At 39.9% G+C, this 23,282-nt stretch overlaps 1 protein-coding gene across 50 annotated transcripts in view; it reads right to left on the bottom strand.

The window, feature by feature from the left end:
- Window positions 1-23,282, bottom strand: part of ttn.2 (titin, tandem duplicate 2) — a 694,778-nt gene that overhangs the window by 314,896 nt on the left and 356,600 nt on the right. For all 50 annotated transcript variants that reach the window (XM_078552010.1, XM_078551990.1, XM_078551964.1 and 47 more), the window contains 13 exons: window positions 22,935-23,207; window positions 22,557-22,820; window positions 22,199-22,459; window positions 18,353-18,613; window positions 16,799-17,062; window positions 15,979-16,239; window positions 15,582-15,842; window positions 15,160-15,420; window positions 14,906-15,047; window positions 14,631-14,799; window positions 14,263-14,494; window positions 9,657-9,941; window positions 9,092-9,217 (listed from right to left, as the gene is read on the bottom strand). In XM_078552010.1, coding sequence (XP_078408136.1) covers window positions 9,092-9,217; window positions 9,657-9,941; window positions 14,263-14,494; window positions 14,631-14,799; window positions 14,906-15,047; window positions 15,160-15,420; window positions 15,582-15,842; window positions 15,979-16,239; window positions 16,799-17,062; window positions 18,353-18,613; window positions 22,199-22,459; window positions 22,557-22,820; window positions 22,935-23,207 — 3,060 coding nt within the window. The remainder of the gene's footprint in view (window positions 1-9,091; window positions 9,218-9,656; window positions 9,942-14,262; window positions 14,495-14,630; window positions 14,800-14,905; window positions 15,048-15,159; window positions 15,421-15,581; window positions 15,843-15,978; window positions 16,240-16,798; window positions 17,063-18,352; window positions 18,614-22,198; window positions 22,460-22,556; window positions 22,821-22,934; window positions 23,208-23,282) is intronic.

Genomic DNA, 23,282 nt, shown 5'->3' with positions numbered 1-23,282 from the left:
AGATTTTAAAAAAGACCTAAAAGGCTAAATAGCCTGAATAAATATATGGGGATAAAATAAATTAGGTAAAGGAAACCAACATTACAGGAATCTAATTTGCATTAAATATCTGATGTATTTAAATAATAAATAATTAAATAAACAATAATTAATTATTAATAAACTTTGAATCAAACCAAAACCATCAACTGATTATAATCTAGACATTAATTACTTCTATTAGCTCTAGAAATAAATTACTGGCAACAATAAGGAGAAAGATTAGAAATGGCAACACAGGCCGTATGTTGGGACTACAGGGTATGGGAACATATCGACCTTAAGATTGGCATGGATGACTGTAGAAAGTGTGTCCACCACGAGGTACTCCAGCTCACAGTCATTGAGCTGGGCTGCAAATAGGAACAGGTAAGGAGATGGTACTGGAATCTAGTTCTTTATGCAGCAGTTATCCCTACTATATCTAGTTCCACTATATCCCTACTATATCTAGTTCAGCACAAATTACTGCCTCTAGTTTCCTGGTTTTATATTGGGTACTGTGTATATTGCTGTACTCTCAATTTAATTTGTCTTTATTAATATACCTCTTGCTTTGTTATTTTATATTGACAATCTATAACTTTATCTGTTCTCTGACCATTTATGTAGCCCTCTCCCCATTCCTTCATCTGACCTTTACTATCATCTCGTACTTCAGGCTCCTGTTATTTCTATTGGAGCAATCCCTCTGTTTTAGTAGTCTAAAGTTTTATCCACAGTCCTATTTATCCTTCCCACTAAGACCTTGGTTCAATGCTTCTTCAGGTGGGCCCCATCCTAATGTTGTAGCTGCTTTCTGTCCTAGTTACTGGCAGTAGTGTCCTGATTAAATGGAACTCTTTCTTTCCATACCATTCTTTCAGCCGCACATCTGCCTCCCTGATCTGTCAATCCAAATGCAATTAACATGAGGCTCAGATAGATATTCTGAAATTAGCACCCAAGATGTCTTGCTTTTAATTTAGTCCCTAATATCCATTTAGCAGAACATCCTCTGTGTTCTTCTCTATGACGTTGGTTGTGACATGGATCATAACAATTGGATCTTCACCCTGTATTTTCAAGTTCCTCTCTAGTTGCCCTGAGATATCTGTTATGAAATAGACAACATATCCTTCTGGACTCTTGGTTGTGATCACAGAAGAGTCTATCTATCTGTAATTATTTAATTCGCAAATCCCCAATGACTATAACCTTTATGTTTCTATTTTACTCCCCACCTTTGAATGCTTCTTGCTCCATGGTACCATGGTTAGCATTCTGTCCATTCTTACTGCAGCCTTTATCCTTATCCCCACAAGTAGCAAGTAGATTGTACCTGCTAAATAGGACCAGTTGCTCCAGTACATTCCCTCTGTCTCCCCTAAGTTGCCCCTAACCTGCTGACCGAAAGTGACACACTTCCCTTTCTATGCCTGTCTTGAGGCTGAACCAGACTGTCTGCAACCTTGGTGTTGTGAGCTTTCAACCTAATATCCATGCCATCACAAAGGCTGCCTTAACATGTGGCAATGCTGCATGTGCTGATCCCCATGGAGGAGACAGTGTTTGCCACCATTGGAGCAGTTGTCACAGAGGCAGGGGCCAGTAGCAGGGCTAAAAGCACAGAGGATGACATTATGTTTTTGCTTACAGCCCAGCTTCTCAATTCATGCTTCACCCTCATCCAAATAGGCTGGTGCGCATGCAGACAGAAATGCTTGATGCACTGGCAGACCTGCCAAGAAGCCTGCCATCACTGCCAAGAAGCACACAGGGGTCTGACTCCAACCTGACATGGGTTCTGCACAGAGCTTGAAGACCATTCTTTCCGGTGTGGAAGTGGTGGCATGAGAACCCCATGAGAACACTTGTGGACCCAACGATGGTCCAACATCTGATGGCTGATGTCTCAACTTCCATTGCAGCACAAGAGGAAGCCACCCAACATGTCAGTGCTGCAGTGGAAGCTCAGGCTGAGGTAATGAAATCTCAGCTTGTTGCCATGCAGGCTCAGACTGCCACCATCTTGGCTGCAGATACCAGTGCTCAAAGGGGCTTGCACAGTCTGTCAGTCTAGCAATATGTCCTCCAGAAGATTACCAGGATTACAGAGGGGGGTTGGCAGTGGCACCTTGGAGCACAAACCTGCTGTCCTCTCAGGCTGGCAGCATTTATACTTCCATCACTGTCATCCTGCCAGTCAGCCCAGATTGCTGCCACCCATGTTGAGGCAGTACAGTCTAAAGGCAGGCCTTCAAGGCCTAGAACTGCTCGAGATTGTCCTACAAGGCCATTTGCAATCGCCCTACCTTCCATCACTCATGCAGCAGCAACTGGGGTAGTACCAAGTAGAAGCACTAGGACAGGCAAGGCGACATAGAAGACAGGCACTAAGGAAATGCACAAGGGTGAGTAGAGTACTTGAATGTTTTGTTGGAGAAAGTTGGCATGAAGTAGTCATTTTCTGGTGGTTTTTATTTTAAGATTGAGGACACACTGATGATCCAATACAGAGGGATGGAAAGGTGCAGGATTGTAAAACAATGGAAATTTGTGGGTTTATTCACAAGAACCGGAGTTGAACCACACGTTCACATGCATCCCATTCGGTGTCTGCTCCCTTACTCCTATCCTCTTCCACCTCCTTCTGAGGTGCTTGCCGTATCCCTGGTGGCAATAGCTGTGTCATCACGATGACCAGGCTGTAAAGGATGTAATAGTCCACCACAAAATGGGTACCTGCTCTGGTCAGTACTGGGGGGGCTCCTCCAGACTGATCTAGGTAACATAACCATTGCTTCAGCACTCCATCTTCTACTTGATGATGTTCCTCATGACAGCACGCTGGTCATATGTGGCCAGTTTTCAAAGGGGTGTCATTAGCCTGGTATTAAGCAAATAGTCCTTGCTGCCCACCTCTGTTTTGACCTGATGACTGAAAGAATGTTGCAACAGCAGGCTGACATGGAATAAATGCATCATGACCATTCCCAGGGTAGCAGGCATTCATCAGCAAGATGCGTTGAGCATGACACAGAACCACTGAGTACTGAGTGAATGGTAAACTTTACGGTTTTGGTAGGTCTCACAGTTGACGTGTATGAAGTGTATGCAATGATGTGGCAGCCCTTTAAAAATGGCGGCCAGGATCCAATCGGGATTCTGGCTTCTATTTTAACTGGGATTAAGTCCTACAGCATGGAGTCGGGCCTTTTAAACAACCCACCCTGACACCCAACAGCCCCTGTGCCTGCCTTCATACTTATTCCCAGGTCAGCTGGCCTGACTCCAGCCCAACCCACACCTCCACAATAAAAATCCCATCTTTGCGGGCACTTTCTCCCAATGCGGGTGGGCCAAGCCAGGAATTTTTTCAACTCCACTACCCGCCTCGATGATGAAAATCCAGGCCATGGTGCCCACAAAGCCACGTGTGTGCAGTCGATGGCAGCCTGCCCTATGGCGAAGCCCCATATCCTGCCAAAGCCACATGTATCCTCCTCCTGCATATCTCTGTTCAGAGAAAACGCAATGAAGTCCCATCTCCTGGCAGACAGCAGCTGTGTCACCTCTCCCATGCAGCACTGGAAGTTGAACCGGTAGGTGTTAGATATGTTATTTGTTCCAGTCTGGAAGAATCTGGTTGTGAAGAAACTGAGGGCCACGATCACCTTTACGATCACTGACAACACCACCCTCACCCTGCTCGGAGGCATCAGGTCTAGTTCTCAACAAATAGCAGGCTTCCATGACTGTCTCCTTGGTGAACTGCAGATACCTGCTCCAGGCTTAGATGGAGGTAGGAAAAGGCCTGGGGGAAGATCGCAGGTGATAAGGCCTCCTACTGAGAATCCTTCTTTTCCTTCCTCCTCCTCCCTCAAAATGCAGCTTGTCTTCTTAGTTGTTGCTTCTGCACCATCTCCCTCTCATGTTGCTGCTCAAGGAGACTGCTACTATAGCACCATGGCAGGGAGAAAGTGATGTGCTCAGAACCCTTGCAACCACAAGTAATACCTGCCCCATATGCAGCCCCATCACTACAGACTTTACCAACTGTTATCAATTCCTCCAGACACTCAGCTCTTCCAGAAACTCAAACAAAGCCAGTAGCAACTGACCTGTAAGATGTTAATGATCTTTAAATAACATTGCGGCGAGGGGATATCTCTCATGCTGCTGAACACATGTTCAGCTATGTGTCTTTAAGAAAGGGCATGAATAAGATTAGTGAGGTCCAAAATGGCACATCTGGTGCTAAATCAGTGTTAGTGCTGACTAACATCATGATCTACTTACTCTGCATATTTCTGGCTCACATACGCCCTATTATACTTATCAACTTGGTATTTGGTATGCAACACACCAGATTGTGCAGAAATGCCATGGATCTAATTTTGTTCATAAAACCAATATTCGGAGTTCCAAAATTATTGGTGCTACAGAGCCAAATTTTGCAGCCTTGGTATTTATATAGTGCCGTTAGTTTATGCAATCTGTCTTCATGTTTCAACCCTTGAAGCCCTGGTATAATTGCATTGAATCCATGTTGTTTCCCCCACTTCTAGGTCAATACATATTTCCTGAATTTTGGTGTCCAAAGCCGACAAGGTTCTGTACAATAGAAGCATCACTTCTTTAATTTTGTACTTCAACCTTTGTACTGCTGGATCTGGTTCGGGGAAATGAAGTAGAGCAACAACAGTTTGTTACAGTAAAAATCATCTAGCTAATAGTGACCATAACATAATTTGGTTTAAAGTAATTATGGAATGAGTCCAAAAACTATTTAAGCTACAAGTGCTCAACTGAGGAGCTAATTGCAGTGATTTAAGAAGGGACATTGCACAGGTAGATTGGAAAAGGCAATCCAGGACAAAGCAGTGATGGAGCAATGAAGGAAAGAGAGAGTTCAGTTACAAACTAAGCATATTCTTTTCAGGAAAGAAGTAATGCATCCAAAGTTAATGCACTTGAATGGAAGAAAAGTTAAAATGAAAAAAGGCATTTGACACATGCCAGAAGCAAGATTCAGTTAATCACTAGAAAGATTATGTGAAGTGCAACAGGGAATTGAAAAAGTTAATACAGGAGGCAAAGATAGATTAAGGTAGCAGGCAAGATTAATTTGAACCCTAAAGCATTTCACGAATATATAAAGCGTAAGAGGTTAACTAGAGAAACGTTGGGTCTAGTAAGTACATGCTAAAGCATTAAATGAGTACTTTGCACCTTTTCACAAAGGAAGCAGATGCTGTGAAGGTTACACTAGAAAAGGAGAGTGAAGTTATGGACAGAATAGAAATAGAGAATATGGACTACAAAGATTAGGCTTCAACTGGAATACTGTAGACAATTCCGGGCAGAAAGGCTATGGTCAGAATTTTACATTCCATGGGAGGGTGCACGCCCAACCCGATCGGACGTAAAATCGCACGAAAAGACGTTGAGTGAGCGTCCCAATGTAATCCTGCGCTTGCGCGATATTTCGCTCAGCGGGTGTGGGCAAAAGTCAGAAGCGCGCCCGCTGACAATTAAGAGGGCAATTAAGCCCATTAACAGCGCAACTATCTCTGATTTTTCATGGTCCATTCAACCTTACAGTTGGCGGACGAGCAAGGTTGCATTTTTCATGAAACCTCATCCAATGGCAGGGTGAGGTTTCTGTTATTAAGTAAAATAAAAATTAAAATTAAAATTAATGGACAGCATTTTTATCATCTATATATTCAGATGCCTGATTGTGATGCCTGGACATTTTTTTTCTGATTTTCAAAACTTCATTTCATGGTTTTCGGGTCTGCAGCTCCCTGAGGCAGAGAGCTGCCTTCAGGGAGCTTTCTCTCAGCGCTCGCTCGCCAGTCAGTGTGAAATCACGGTCGGGGACCAATTGAAGTCGGCGGTCCATTTCCCGATTGCTCCCGGGCCCGCCGATCATGCCCACCCACCGAGCTGAATATTCGGGCCCAAGAGTAGATTTATCAGGATGTTACCAGGGATGAAGGACTTTAGTAATGAAATAAAGTTGGAAAAGTAATGATTGTTTTCCTTGAAACATAGAAGGTTAAGAAGTGACCAAATAAAAGTTTTAAGGTAATGAGAGTTTAGAGTGAATAGAGAAAAATTATTCCTTCTGGTGACTGAGTCAATAACCAGAGGTCATGGATTTAAAATAACTGGCAAAGATTTAGAGGGAAGATGAGAAGAATGTTTTTCAGAGTTGTCAGGATCTGGAACGCTCCACCTGAAAAAGTGCTAGAAGTTGATTCCATAAAAATGTTTAAAAGGAAGTTGAACAGCTATTTGAAGATAGAAACTTCCAGGGTTATTGGCGGAAAGTGAGGAGGTGGGACTGCCCTTTGAAAGAGTCAGTACGAGCACAACACGCCAAATCACCTCCTTCAAGGCTTGAAGTTTCTACATTTCTATGATTCTAATTCTCTGAAATAAAAGTTAACATTCCATTAGCCTTTTTGATTGCTGATTATTCCTGTGCATCTATGATTTGTGTACATGGAAGCCTACATTTCTTCACTCCCTCACAACTCCTAGTCCCTCATCATTAAAATATGTTCCAATTTGTCTCTTTCAGATATAAAGTAGATGATTTCTCACTTCCCCACACTGAACTCCATCACAGTGGTCATAGCTTTGAACACTCACTTAGTGTGTGTCACTTTATAACACACTTTACACAACATACTGTGCCTCCTAACTTAGTGTCATCTGCAAACTTGAATATATAACTCACAATTCCTTCATCCAAGTCATTAATATATGGTGAAAAGCTGAGGTTCCAGGAAAAATCCTTGAAACATCACTTGAGACATCAAATAATCAGAGAATGTTTCCTTTATCCCGAATCTCCATCACTTATCTCCCAACCAATTACTAAACCATGTTACATAAAGTTCACAGAATAAAAGCACAAAGTGATTCATAAATGAAGCTCCAACAATTCCCCATTATTCATTTCCAGAAACAGCATGACACATCAAATAGCCTCTAAACATCGTGGCCAGATACACATTTGCATCCACACTTGAAGAACTCAACTGAGCCAAGCAATTATGCATATTTAAAGGTCTAATGCAAACAAAATATACAATTGCAGGGGTCATGGATTTTCCGTTGTGTAAAACAGCAGGGAGCTGCACAAAGATCTGAATGGCCTATAAAAGAACATAAATAAAAAGGAGTAGAACATACGGCCACTGATCCATCATTCAATATGGTCATTGCTGATCACTGGCATTAGCTCCACTTTCCCACACACTCCCCATATTCCTCGATTCCCTGGAAGGTCAAAAATCTGTCTTTCTATCTCAGCCTTAAATATATTCAACAACAGAGAATTCTAAAGATTTACAACCCTTGTGAGTGAAGAAATTTCTCCACATCTCAGTCTTAAATGATCAACTCCTTTTTCTGAGACATGTGCCCCTGTGTTCTAGATTCCCCAGCTAGGGGAAAGAACCTCACAGTGTCTATCCTGTCAACCCCTTCAGAATCTTGTATGTTTCAATGAGATTGCCTTTCATAATTCTAAATTCCAAGGAGTATAGGCCCAAATTACTCAGCCTCTTATCACAGGACAACACTCCCATCTAAGGGACCAATCAAGCTGCACTGTCTCCAATGCAGGTGTATCCTTCCTTAAACATAGAGACCAAAACTGCACAAAGTGCTCCAGGTGTGGTTCCACCAAAGTCCCGTACAATTGTGGCAAGACTTCTTTATTCTTGTATTCCAATCCCCTTGCAGTAAAGGCCAACAAGCCATTTGCCTTCCTAATTGTTTGCCGAACCTGCATGTTAAGTTTCTGTGTTCCCTATACTACATTTACAAATTTCACACCTTTCAAAAAATATTCTGCTTTTCTATTCTTACTACCAAAGTGAATTATCTCACACTTCCCCACATTATACTCCATCTGCCAGCTTGCTGCGCACTCAACCCGTCTACATCTCTTTGCAGCCTCTTATATTCCCACATAGCTTTGTATTGTTAGCAAACTTAGATACATTGGGTGGGATTTTCAGGTCCTGCCACTGCGGGAATCATCGAAGGCGGGACAGAAAACGTGACGGACTAGCAAAAGGTCCATTGACTTCGGTCAGGTGGGGCAGGAAAATCCCACCCATTATTCTTGGTCGACTTGTATAAGTCATGAATATAGATTGTAAATAGCTAAGGCCCCAGCACAGATCCTTGTGTCACTCCATTAGCCATATCCTGTCACCTTGAAAATGCCCCACTTATCCCTACTCTCTGCTTGCCGTCTGTTAACCAATTCTCCATCCATGCTAATATATTACCCCCAACTCCATGAAGCATCAGCTTGTGTATTAAACTTTTGTGTGTGTCACCTTATCGAATGCCTTTTGGAAATCCAATTATGCTACATTCACTGGTTCTCTTTTATCTGCACTACTTGTTACATCCTCAAAAAACTCTAACAAATTTTCCAAACACAATTTTTCTTTTGCAAAACTATGTTGACTTTGTCTGATCATACCATGATTTTATATGTGCATTGTTAAGACTTCCTTAATAACAGTTTCCAGCATTTTGCCAACAGCTGAGGTCAGGCTAACTGGCCTGTAGTTCTTTGATTTCTCTCTCTCTCCTTTCTCGAATAGCAGAATTACATTTGTTAACTTCCAATCCACTGGGACCATTCTAGAACCTAGGGAATTTTGAAAAATCGTAACAGCACATCTCTGCCGATACCTCTTTTAGAATCCTAGGATATAGGCCATCAGCTCCAGAAGATTTGTCAGCTTTTAGTCCCCTAACTTTCTACAATACTTCTTCCTCCTTTTGAGCCATAAAGTTGTTTATGTTTCCATTGTATAAATATCATGTGAGCACAGTAAGCTCAGTTGTGATGCCATCTATGGTGAAATAGCTGGGCCTATATATATATAGAATGGCTGAATGGGAACAATGTAAGAATACTGCATGTAACTTTGGAACCATACCCCAGCAAAATAAAATTCTTCAGGGGTGGAAGCAGAAAACTGAAATAAAAGAAAAGATGAACCTGAAATATAAATATGGAACGTACCTGTTCCAGTAACATGACACTGAAACTGAGCAGATTTTCCTTCAGCGGTAGAAGTGTCCTGTATTGGACTTATGATGGTAGGTGGATAAACAGGTACCTCTACCTCAGGAGAGACAACTTCTGGAACTGTAAATAATAAATAATTCATAAAATGTTTTGCACATCTTAGCTTATCAGAATGGTTATTTGAAAATGATGCAAAGTAAAAGAAAAACCATAGATGCATTAATATATAGCATAAGTTTAACAAAATATTTTAATAGATGATTTATGTTCATTGTATGGTAAAATTGAACAGAACTTCAAGTCGACTGTTATTTACAGAAAGTTCCCAGGGCTAAGTTAGACACCTACAGTAGGTGAACAAAAGAACAACCAAAGGTGCAATTTTCATTGCTTTCAAAATGGGCTGGCTATTTGGTATCACTCATACAACACCATAACCAAAGACCAATTTTATCTCACCCATACCTGTATATAACTAAGAACAGACAGTACCTATCACACAATGATTATATATACCAAAGCACTTAACATGCAAATAAATTAATTACATTAGTTGTACCTTCAACATCAAGTGAAGTACCACTAACAGCTACCCCAACTTCATTTCTTGCTTCACAAGTGTAGGTGCCTGCATCTTCAGGGAATGCTTCAATCAGTAACAAAGTGTATTGATTCTCATCATGAAGTAACTTGCGCTTAAATCCTGAGGAAAGTTTTTGGCCATCTTTGAACCAAGATACTTCTAATTTTGGTGTGCCAGCTATTACACCACAGAATCGAGCAGGTTCTCCAGCTTTCACAGCGCATGGTTCCAGCTCCACCATGAAAGAAGGCGGCTCGCAAACTGAAGTAACAACAGAAAAGAAGACTAAACTTTAGCTTTTCATTTCCAAATGGTAATTATATTTTGTGGTCAACTGTCGGATAGCCATGTATATTCTTCCTAGAAATGATTCCATTTGCTGAAGGACTAAACTGAAGAATTAAAACTGAATATTTAACTTCTGTTAACTACATTCAAGTTTTTCACTTCCTGAACAGTTGATTGAAAAAAATTAAGATTTTCTTGGATACTGTTTCTTATTGGAAATAGTGGGCTGAAATTCGACTTTGACAGGGGGTGGGTTTTTAAATCAGGTTGGGGTCCGGATCGGAGGCAGGTAGGCATGCAATTTGGTGCCTTTGACTGCTGCCATGAACTCGACCCAGAGCCAATTTGAACGATGCAGTCTTGGGAACAGATCGGCTGCCTGCTGCTCAATTGAGGCCTATTATTGTTAATCATGGGGCTTATTAGTGGATCACGTAATGGACCCCCACATATCAGACCAATAACAGCCAGTGGGCCACAGCCGTCCCTCCAGAAACATGGCTCAGCAGTTGTGGCTTTTTAAAAAGTAAGAAAAAGCATACCTTCACTCATCTTCGCAATCTCCATCTTCAGATCGGCAGATGCCACCTCAGCCGGTGGAGCAACCAATCATTGAATGCTGGAGGGCCAACCCCACCGGCCCTCCAGCATCGGGAGCAGGCTCGCCATCCCTAATTGGATGGTGAGCCCACTCCCTGCCCTTCAATTGACTTGAGCATTGAAAATCCCTAAGGGTGTGCAGGGTCAAGAATAGGAACTAGCCCCCATTTCCAGTTTACCCTGACTGAAAGTCAGCCTAGAGATCTAAACAGGTGTTAATGGACAGGCAGCTCATTATGCATTACACCGTACCCTATTTTCCGTTCTATTCAAGTCAAAAGAAAGCAAATTGGAGCATGAGTAAAATAAACAGCTGATCCAGTGCCTCTCGTTTCCCTTCCACATCTTTCCACCGAAGTTGAATTAAAGAATTGAGAAAATTTAAACCTTTCATCCAGTTTTTCCAATACTACTATCAAGTGGTTCCTGAGGCACCCACTTCTGGCTCCTTAAGAGCAGCAATTCTAATTGTTCCATCATCTGTTATCATTGGCCTTCTCAACACTAAGAACTAATTTCAGAAACATCCTTCCCATCCTCCTCGGGGTGAGTGGGGTGAGTAGACAGTCAGGTGATCAACGATCACAGCAGCTTGCTGAGTTACCCATCAGAATATCCATTCATATGTGAAAAGTTCCTTTTTAACAAACAAACTTATTATGGCTGATCATGTTGACATCCTGCCTTTGACAGAAACTTGGAATTCAGACGGTAACACCATGCCCTTTGCTAAAGCCTCCTTGCATGTCTATAAGTTCTACCATCTACCATCCCACACTGCTGATGTGGCATTGCAGCCCATATCCGCCAATTGCACCCTGATATCTCAATTATCTCCTATGGTACCTTCCCCTTTGAGCATCTCACCTTGTTCCAAACCTCTTTCCTCTCTTTTAAAGTGCTTGTTCTCTAACGCCCACCTAAGCCCTACCTCTAATTTCTTACCAAAATATCCCCCTTCATGGGCAATAAATGCTGGCCTAGCCAGCGATGCCCACATCCCATGAAAGATTAAAAATTAACAAATAGCTCACTATCTATTATGGCCTCGCCCATTCTTTAGCTCAAAGCAAGGCTGTCATCAATCACTTCCTTGTATCCCTCACCATCCACATTCTCCTACTCACTTCCTTCTGCATCTGCCCTGGATAAAATTCTTTCCCAAGTTACTTCCAATTGCACTTTTATGCCAACTTCTTTGCTGTTGAGATTGAGACCATTTGCTTAATTTCCTGTCGTTTCCCTTCCTTTCTGTTGCCCAGGAAGCCAAGATGCATAAGGTTCTCCCTCCCTAAATCTGAGCTCCTGTTTCTTTCTATTTCTGACCTATATCTTGCCATGCCCTCTCTGAGCTTATCCCATTCATGAGACAATTCGTGACTTCATGGCAGCTGATATTATAGATAGATCATTCCCTCAGTTACAATCCTACATCTTTTGAAAATTGCCATCATTATCCTCGCTCTCATATCAAAAATCCTGCTGAATTCCTCTGTCCGTGCAAACTATTGCTTCGCCAATACTCCTTTTCCTTCCAAAGTTCTTGAAAATGTTCTCACCTCCTAAATCTGCACCTATCTTTCTACTAATCCATGTTTGAGTCAACTTTGTCTCTTGCTAGAGCAGTATAATGGCTCTAACCAAAGACACTAATGACATTCTTTGTGACCATGATCTATCTCTCCTAGTGCTCCTTGACCCCTCTGCTGCCTTTGACATATTTTCCTCTAACACTTCCTGTCTGTTTTCTAGCTCAGTGGATCTGCCCTCATTCGAGTGTACTCCTGCCTATCTAATCATTGTGAACATCTTCAGCAACAACTTCTCTTCCTGCCCCCATACATTGCCTCTGGGTCACAAAAACATCAATCCATGACTCCCCTGATTCCTCATTTACATTATCTCTTGGCAATATCATCTGAAGACATGGCATCAGCATCTGTGTGTTCACTGGTGATGCCTAGCTCAAACTTTCAATCACTTCTCTTGACAGCTGTACTGCATTCCTGCTGCCTGACTGTTTATCCAACATGCAGCCTTGGATGAGCCACAATTTTTCCAGTTAAAAATTAATAATACTGAAACCATCATCTTAACCCAATTCACAACTCCCTATTCTTGTCACTGATTACACTTCCTACGCTAGCCAATAATTTAAGTTGAACCAAACTGTTTACAATCTTGGCATCCTATTCAACCTATTCACTCCATTTGTGCTGAACATGCAATCCTATATCCTATTGTTAGGGGAAAATTAAAAATGCTAAAAGAAAACACTAAGAATTTACTGAAAAACCCAAAAATCTCCAGGTAGACATGGATGCTGAACATATTGACTGCTGAGGGTAAGCAGGTGGACATTGCACACAAAGGAGCTTTGAGTTTTGTGTGATTTACAAATTTTCAAGAGATGAGCTAATATCTAGGCACAGACAGAACCATTCAAGTGGTAAAATGGTGTGTTAAAGCCTTGAGAGCTGGACTGGAGATAAAACATAACATAAAGTTAGTTTAGGTATACTCCTCTCCCAGATAGGGAAGGGGCAGATGGTTTTAGCTTAGATATGGGAAAACATACAATGGACAGAAGGGTCTTTGATGAAACACCATCAGTCTTGAGTTGTGAGAACCAAGGTCTTGCGTACGTGTTTTAATTTTGATTGGATAATATAATTATGTATACACCCTTCAGAATAATTGGTTAGCAGAATCGCATGTTTATGTATTCAATAGGATAGTTTTAACATGGCACCTGTGTGTCGGTTACCGAGTGGATATATTCAAACATACTCAAATGTATTGTGATAAGAAAAAGTATATAAGTTATGAGACTTTGTAATTACAGCAGACAGCCCCTTGATGGACTAAGAGGCTGCTTTCCCTGCATATGCTTGTACAAGCTTGAATAAACTGTCTTGTTCGAGAATCCAAACAACGGACATCCTGAGTTATTTGTCCTGACCTGAGACCTGGTCTGAGCCGTAGTTAAGAGGGCAGCTGCCCCACGCGAAAGCCAGATCAACCCGGGGTCTCGGGAAAGGAGGCTGAATCCCGCCTACACTATCATCACAAAAACCACCTGCTACAATCTTCTTAATGTTGAATGCCTCTGCACTTGCCCCTGCTTTAGCCCATCTGTTGCTGAAACCCTTCTCCATGTCTTTGTCGCCTTCAAACTCAACTGTGCCAATGCTTTCCCATTCTCCACTGTCTGTGAACCAACTCATTCAAAACTCTGTTGTCTGCATCCTGTCTAACAACAAGTGCAGCTCACTCCTGTAGTATTCTACATAGGCTTCTCCCAAAGCCTCCAGTTAAAAATTCTCATTCTGTTATTTAATTTATTCATAACCTATATTGTCTTCCAACAACCCCATCAGCATCCTCGATCTCAAACCTAAGCATTCTCCAGGCTCTGGTCATCCTCCCCTCTATTCACCCCACCATCAATGGCTTAGCCTTCAGCCACCTCGGTCCTAAGTTTTGGAATTTTCTTCCCAAACTCTCCACTTCTTTCTTCTTTTAAACCCTCCTTAAAACCCACCTTTTAAAACAAAGCTTTTACTCAATTCTCCTAACATCTCCTGCTTTGGTTCAGCATCCACTTTTGCCTGATTACACCCTGTGAAGCACTTGGAATTTTTTTTTTCTATTCCAAAGGCACTAAACATTAGCAAATAGCTGTTGTACGTACCATTAACATAAAGAGTCACAGAACTTCGATTCCTGCCAGCAACAAAGGTGTATTCTCCAGAATCAGAAACTTTTGTTTCAGTAATGGTCATGCGATGTACCCGTCTTTGGGTTATATATCTATATCTTTCTTCAGCCTGAAAGTTGATCTCAATTCCATCCTTGAGCCATTGAGCCTCAACATCGTCTTCATCGACTTGAAATTCAAATACTGCTTTCTTTTTCTCAATGATCTGATTACAGGAAATTTTTTTTTGTTAAGATAATGTAAGTAAAGTGCAAAACTATTGGTTCTTTGTTCTGTTTTCAATTTATATGTTGTTACTTGTAGAAGTTATTGGTTTTAAATAAAAAAAGAATACATTATACCTGAATATTTGTATCAATAGGTTTTGAGATCACAATGTGTCGTGCTTCCACATACAAATTAGCAGTAGACATATTTCCACCTGCTACTGCTGCATACTGGCCAGCATCAGACATTTTTGTAACAGGAATGATGAGACGATGGATAAGTTTGTCATCATGCATCTTAATTCTGGAAAAAAGCAAGGAAATTTAAGTGCAATTGTATATTTAGCTTTTTGAGAAATATTTAGCACAGAAAACAGATTTATCAAATGTCATGTAGATCAGATACTTACCTGTCAGAAGGCTCAAGTACCACACCATCTTTCATCCACTGTACTTCTATGTTCAGTTCTGAAACTTCACACTCAAAGGTGGCTTTCTTCTTCTCAGTGATTTTGATATCTTTGATGTGTTTCCTAAATTCAATGTGCCGAGCTATAGAAGGGAGCATGCTGATTATACACTGTACAGCATACATTAAACATGCAATTTTACAGTTAATTATGTTATCTAAACAAAAGCACAAATAAATGGCTTCATTAATTACCTTCCACATATAAAGTTGCTGCAGATGAAGCTGATCCAGCAACAAAACTGTACTCTGCCGCATCACCAAAGTGAATATTTCGGATTGAAAGTATGTGTGTTAATTGCTTGGTCTTTATTTGGGTTCTCTCAGTTGATTTGATTTCTTTACCATTCTTGAGCCATTTAAAAGTAATACCTTCGTAATTGACTGTTACTTCAAAGGTAATTGTGTCTTTCTCTTGTGCATTCATATCCTTTAGCATAGATGTTATTAAAATTGCTAGAGAAAGAAAACATTTGCTTAGTTGCAGAAGAATGTTGTCAATGTCCATGTTCTAATCATTATTAACTGTTCGGTGCTTAGTTGTTTACACCTGTAATTATGTAAGACCAACTTAAAATTATGGGTATACAAAGTCTATATGAATGAGGAAATCTTACGTTTTACTGTCAAAGTAGCTGACACTTTATTATTTCCACAGATGAAGGTATATTCTGCAGAGTCCTCATTGCTTGTGTTCATTATAATCAGCTGGTGGAGTTTGCCTTGCACAACTACGTTGAACTTATCACTCATTTCTATTTCCACACCATTTTTCAACCATGTGGCTGGGACATTGAAATGAGAGACATCACACTGAAAGGTTGCATTTTTTGTCTCCGGAACTTCAATATTCTTCATTGTCTTGGTGATGTGTACAGCTTAATAAATAAATTTTTAAAAATTAGAATGCGGAAAATAGGTAATATCTTTTTGGATGATGGAATTTTTGATTTATATTTAAATTGATATTTTGTAATGTATTATCACTAGTAGAATATATAATTATGCACTCACATTCAACATAAAGTTTTGCTTTGCATTCAAGTTGTCCAATAATGGCTGAATACTCGCCAACTTGTGCTGGAGTGACATCCTCCAATACTAGTTTGTGAACTTTCCTTTGCGAAATTAATTTACACTTGTTACTTGTCTTAAGTTCCACATTGTTGAACATCCATTTTACTGGCACATTGTCATGTGACACGCTTAATTCAAAAGTAGCTGTGGCATTTTCCATGGCAGTGATATCCTTTGGTTTCTTAATTACTTTGATAACTAATAAAATAAAACCAAAACATTGTTTTAAGTTCTGCATAATCAAATAAACATTTTAGATGACATAGCTAATGAGATAAAGAAAGAATATGAATACGTTTTCAGTTTAATAACTTTAGCATTTAAATAAGTGGTGTGCAATTTAATTTATAGTTAACAAATATTAACAAAATAGTTCATGATAAATTAGTATTTTGTTATTGTTTAATAGATTATTTGTACTCCATTTATTTACACAATATTTTATTCAGGCCTTCACATTATGTTAAATGTGTTGAGCTGATACTCAAATTATATCAAGCTTTGTCACTAGGTTGTCCTGTATGCATCATGTATGCCAAAATAATATACTTTTTTAGTTGAACTAGCCAAGATATTAATACTTGCTTGGCAATTCCTATAAAAAATATTTAAAATGCATAGCACAAGAATACATCAGTACTTATTAGCGGAGTTAAAATAGTTTCAGACTTTTTTTAAAGGAATTCCAGCCTATGGTAATTGTGTATTTAATAAACTGTATTGTTAAGCAATAAAAAATACAAATTTCGCTATTTACCCTCCACATGAAGTCTGGCATTGGCTGACACTCTGCCAAGTTTGAAGCTGTACACAGATTCATCTGAAACTACACACTTCTTAATTTTCAGAGTGTGTGTGACTCCATCAACAGTAATCTCATACTTGTCACTCGGCTTGATTTCTTCCCCATTCCTAATCCACTGGGCTCCGGTCACATCAGGGTGTGTAAGCTCCAAGGTAAAGACTGCATCTTGAGTTTCTGTGACTGTCTGATTCTTCAAAGTCTTCTTTGTCTTGACAGCTTTATGAGAACAATTTTATGAATATTATTTATTTACGATGCAACCTTAATTTTACATTATCCAGCTCAACAATTACCTGAAGAGAGGGAAAAGTACTACTTCTCAGTAGCACTGAACTGTTTTACAAGGTCAAGTGTTATTGTGCAATTGATTCATCTCCTAATCTGCCTGGCTACTTCCTCATGCTGTGGCACAGATTTTTATTCAGGTGCTTTACAACAATATTGTCACACACAGGCACACTGCACAAAACCCATGGAGCAAGAGTGCCATTTCTTTTTACACACCAAATGATGACAAATTTCTAATTTTTCACCTTGGTGGAAAGTAATGGGACTAATTATTTATATTGCTGCTATAATATATTCCATAAAGAAGATGTTTTTAAGTCTAAAATAATCCAATGAATTTAAATTTTCAGTAGTAAGATGTTTCTAATCAATTCCGGAGAAAGGCATCTTGTATAATATAATGGGGACTATTAAACTACCTTCTAAGTTTCCAATAATCGCTATTAAAAAACAGCAACATTTTAATTTTCTGGAACAATTTCACACCTAATCTTTGGGGACCAGTAAAATGGTCAGTTTTCCCAATAACATAGAAGTAAAAAGACAAAGGTCTTTCAAATGAAAGTAATAAACTAGCTACTCTACTTTTCCCTAGTTCATTCTGTTATAGCATTATTTTGAGAGGAGTTTTCATTAAAATCATGTTTTTCAAACTAAAATTATGCACTGGGAATAAAGGACATCCAATTTATTTAATTATAAGAAGTAGTTTATTACACATTTTCAATGATTAGTTTTCCTTAATCACAGAACTAGCTGGATATTCGACTGTTCATTTACTTTGTGTGTGTAATATAAAAATATAAAAATCTCTTTTATTAACACGTATTAAATTCTAGCATCATTCTTTTGTCAAGCTGTGTGATTAATTTTGAAGTGTGTTCTAAGGCAGATAGAAATAAACTCCGCTTCATAGCATCATGTCAATCCTCAACATGTCACTGCTTTGAAACACACTGTGCATTACTTGATACAAATTAAATAATTATTTTTTCACATTTAAATAGAATCCAGTTCTAACATATCTAAGTATTTATGTTCTTATAATGGAGGTAAAGTGTTTTTCCATTAACAGCTAAATAATACGGCAATTATATTTTATAATTTCTATTTATATGAATTTATTAATTCTCAAATGAAGCATGAATAGTCACAATCTTGTGCTTCAGCTATGTGTCTAAACATAAATGTATTTTGTTTTTTGTTTGTGACACTGACCTTCAACCTTCAGTTTGGCAGATGTCTTGGAGTTTGCAACTTGGTATGAGTATTCAGCTGCATCTTCTGATTTAGTGATATCAATTACAAGGCGCCTAGTAACTCCATCTACTTCACTTCGGATAATATTACTGAAGCTTATTGGTTTGCCATCCTTTGACCATATTCCCTCAGAGTCTGCATTAGCAACTACACATTCAAAGATAGTTGGTTGTGATTCAACCACCGTCTGGTCCTTAAGAGGTCTGCTGATAGCACCACCTATGGATGTATAAAAATACCGGAATGAAGCAAACCAAAGAAAACCAAACGCCATCACAAAACAATTAACTATATCTGTACGCACACACATTGATGTTACAGGCCCAAAATAAAGGCTCCTCAGCAAAAATGGCACGCAGTCCTGATTCCAGAAATCCCGTCCCTGAACCTGGCACCCACTATTTTCACCATTGGGCTGGGTGGGGGGCGGGTGCACAGAGCGTAGTTACACATCCGTGGTTCACGGAGTGCAGTTGCACATGTAAAGTGTAGTTGCCTTCAAACAGATGCTATTTTCATAACTGGGATGTCCAAAATATGATTTGTGGGCTTTAGACATTTGAGGAAAAACTGCCAGAGTTATCTGGAGAGTTAGGGTAACCTTTTGGAGGGGTGCAGGTACCCTTTGGGAGAGGTCAGGTTCCCTTTTGGCATTGTTAGGAGTAGATATGAATGCATGTTAAAAGTGGATAAGCTCAATGGAAAGGTCAAGTTGTCATTTAAATCCCCAAGCCCTTTATATATATCTATAATGTTTTTTAAAAGGCAGCCTGCTGTGGCTGCTTGCCATTTCACTAGCTGTCTGTTTACATAAGCCTGAAGGTTGTCATTAGAGGATTAGTGCTGCATGACTGGTTCCACAAGGAGCATTATCACAGGGGCAGCCTGTAAGTTCATAGTTTGATTAACAGCTCCAAGTGGTTATTAAGTCTTTTTAATGTGGTGCTATGAATACAAATGTTTGTTTTCGTAAACGGTTAAGTACTTGAAGCAAATGTTTATTTTCATAAGGGATTAAGTGTTTGAAGGAATGCAGATGTATTGAATGGGATTTAATTAATGAGAATTTTGATTTAAAATAGTGAAGTCTGCAATAGATATAGAACTTTATTTTATTTCATCTCACCATGGCTCCCGAGATCTGCCCATGGTGGTTACTGGGATATTTGGCATGGAGAGTGTAAAGGCAAAGGGTCATGGATTGGCATGAGTTGGCACTAAGTTAGCATAGAGGCTATAGAGAGCCATGGGGCTGGGTAGAGGAACATAGCTTGGCATGGCATGGGGAATGTGTGAGGAGGTAAGCGGTGTGTGGGGTGAGGTCTCGAGGGCTGTTTTTTGCTTTCTTGTTTTTATTGTGACTGCATCTAGTTGTTATAAATTTAACAAATGGGGTCTCTGATCCTGATTAAATCTCCGTTCAATAGATGATGATCTTAAAAGGAAAGTGACATTCTGAATGAATGTAAACATGGTATATTATCCCTCTTCATATTTCTCCATTCAATATGAATGATGACACTTCTTTCTCAAGTGCCTTTCAATAGTCAGCTAGCTCTATGAGACCACACTTGCGTGTTTCCATTTCTTCCTATCTGAATCTAACCAACAAATCTCCAGTAGTAGCTTGTACTCCCTTCTCCACAAAATTTCTTTGGGATCTCCCAAGTAGCCATCATTGATTATTTCCTCTTCCTCAAATAGGGACTGCTTCTCAGAAACATCAGCTTGCCTCTACTCCTCCAGAATTTCTCTCAACCCCTAATTTGTCTCCGTGTTGTCAATGTGTTTGTCTAAATTCGAGTCTTAGATGAGCCATAACTTCCTGCAGCTTAATACTGAGTAAAACAAAGGCACAACCACAAATTCAGCAGCTTTGCCACTGGCTCTATTCCCTTCCCCAGCCGCTCTCTCAGGTTGAACCAGACTATACGCAATCTTGACACTTAATATAACCCTGCTTCAAGTTTTAACCCAATATCATATTCAACAATTACTTATTTGCAGAGGAATGCTGTCAATGTACACATTCTAATCACTATTAACTGTCCGGTACTTAGTTGTTTACACCTGCCTGTCTCTACCTGTATATCAGTTTCTGTGCTGTAACCTTAATGTGTTCCTTTATATCCATACAACATTCACTTTGTTAGGTTCCCATCTTCTTCTTCCAGGTACTCGAAAAATGTTGCTGCCCACATCCTGCCCCCCGACTAAGTCCCACTGCCCCATCAATGTTGTCCTTACATTAACTTCCCAACTCAGTGAATTTCAAATCCTTATCACCAGCTACAAATCCTGCCATGACTTCACTCCACCCTAACTCTAGGCCTCCATTCTTGAGAGTTTCATGGGTGTACAAAATCAAAGATAGGGGACTGGATCTGTTGCTGGGGGTGGGGTTTCCACCTCCCACTGAACAAGTAAGGGATGGCTGGCTCACCCCACAGCCACTTAGCGGTTAGCGTGAGCCGGGCTTTCTGCCCCCATCAGGGGAGCAAGTTTCATCTCCAAGAGCTGCTGGCCAATCAAGTGGCAGCAGCTCCTTGGTCCCAGCAGTACCACTGGGGGCAACTGCCACTGCTGGGACTACATCCAGTCCCCAATGGTGATCGTTGATGGAGTCAGGTGTGAAGATGAGTGTGTGGGGAGGAGGATAGGTAGCCCCTAGCGAGGAGGTGGGGAGGTGCGCAGGGGCAAGAGGGCTGGCAAACTGGGATGGACAGGGCAGGTGGAAAGTGGAAGTGCAGCGGTGGGAAGACCTTTGCAGTGGGGGCTCCAATGGATACAAGCAGCCTGTAAAGGAGGCACACCCCTTGTCCACCACCAGCCTAAGCAGCGAAACCGGGTTTCACATTTAGTGTCAGCCTCCATCCCTTAAGTGGTCATTAATAAGCTACTTAAGGATCTTAATTGGCACATGGGTGGACCTCTCGACGCTTTCCCTGCTGCAGGTGAAACTGTGGCGGAGTACAGGCAGGTCAGTAAACAAGATTGGGAGAGTGGGTGTTTAGATTTTGTAAGTGAGTCTACTGGCACATCAGATTCTCTATGGTGGGAATGATTTGTGGCATGATCAGGGAAAGAAGTGATATCAGAGGCTGCTAGGATAGGAGGTCATGTGTATGCTCACAATTGTACAATGATGAGACCAGTCATGGAAATGGAAGCCAAATGGTTAACAGATAGGTTGAAAATAAAAAGTTGGTTTTAAATTTTAGAATTAAAATTTAGAAATATATGTGGAAAATTGAAAGTATAGTCAATTGAGGGGATGCGTGGTTGCAAGAAGGAAAGCAGGTAGGCTCTCTATGTGGACAGAGAAAGAAACTATAATATCAGGCTTCTCAGGAGGCGCTGAGATATTTGAAGTATAAAGGATTAATGAAAATATTAAAAGGAACTAAAGCCAGTTAAGCATACAATTGTGAAATATGTATTTTTTAATGTTTTATGTTAGAAACAGCATTTCAAGCGCTGGATATTTGAGCATAAGAAAGAAAAATAACAAATTAATTGCTTTAAGAACATCTTGAGTGATTTAGTTAATTCTCATAATTACAGAGTTAAGATTTGCCTTTGTTTCTTTCAACCAATTAGAACATGCGACACCAAATACCATAGACACGTGCACTCAGACCATTTTATTGTATTAGTGATGATATTTAGATTATAGATAACTTATAATATTTAGTTAAATATGAGCTTGCTATATATTTTTAAAAACAATACCATGATTTTTACTGCAAACAAATAGAAAAAAAACTACTATATTCTACAGTATATAATTTAATTTCTTCATACCTGAAACTGTAAGGTTTGCTTTTGATGTCTTTTCACCAGCCAAAAATGTATATTCTCCTTCTTCATCTTTCATTATGTTCAGAATAGACAATCTGTAAATTTTTCCCTTTGCCTCTACCTTGTATTTGGGAACTGGTTTGAGCTCTTGATTCCTAAATACCCATGCTACATCAATCCCAGTATGAGACAACTCTGCTTCAAAAGTAATACTCTGAGTCTCTGTGCATGTCATATTTTTAAGTCCTCTAATAATTTGAATTCCTATAAGAAAGACACAAATCCAAGTTTCAGAAAACAAAATGCTCAATAAATATAAATATAGGTTTCTTTAACCAGTTCATAATAATTGGTCACTTACGTTCAACTGATAGATTGCAGCTTGTTTCAGTTTTACCAACAACAAGCTTGTAGCATCCTTCATCTGAGGCAAATGACCTGCTGATTAGCAGACGCTGTTTAGCCCCTTTTGCAACAGTCTGTATCCTGTCACCAAGTTGAATCAGTTGGTCATTAAAGTACCATTTCACAGACGTAATATGTGCAACTGAGACTTTGCACTCTAAAACTGCCTTTGTACCCTCAACAACGGTAAGGTCTTTAAGAGGGATCACAATATCGATAGCTGGAAAGTAAAGAAAACATGGCAGTCATTTGGAAATCCCTGGATACCCTGGATATCCCTTATAAGTGCATGAAACACTATAAAGCTGAAATATTAAAAATAAAAAACACTTACACTGTACAGTTAAACATCCAGATGTTGACAGGTCAAAATCAGTGGCATGAAATGAATATTTGCCAGCATCTTCTTTAGTTGCATCCTCAATCAGCAACATATGTGATGTTTTGTCTATAACAATGTGAACACGTTCATTAGCCTGGATTTCTTGACCACCCTTCTTCCAGACACCTTCAACACTTTCTTGAGAGAATTTTACTTCAAGTTGGGCAATATCGCCTTCACAAACGGTCTGGTCTCCTAGATCTTGAAGTATTGTCACAGCACGTGCTACAAATAATAAAGGTAACCATTGTCAATTAACCCCTTGTAATGTCTCTAAATCTGGTGAATTTACAGACACTG

This window comes from Cetorhinus maximus, chromosome 11 (genome assembly GCF_964194155.1).
Source record: "Cetorhinus maximus chromosome 11, sCetMax3.hap1.1, whole genome shotgun sequence".
Taxonomy (NCBI): domain Eukaryota; kingdom Metazoa; phylum Chordata; class Chondrichthyes; order Lamniformes; family Cetorhinidae; genus Cetorhinus; species Cetorhinus maximus.
The sequence above is the reverse complement of the archived record's forward strand: the minus strand, read 5'-3'. Positions and strand labels throughout refer to the sequence as shown.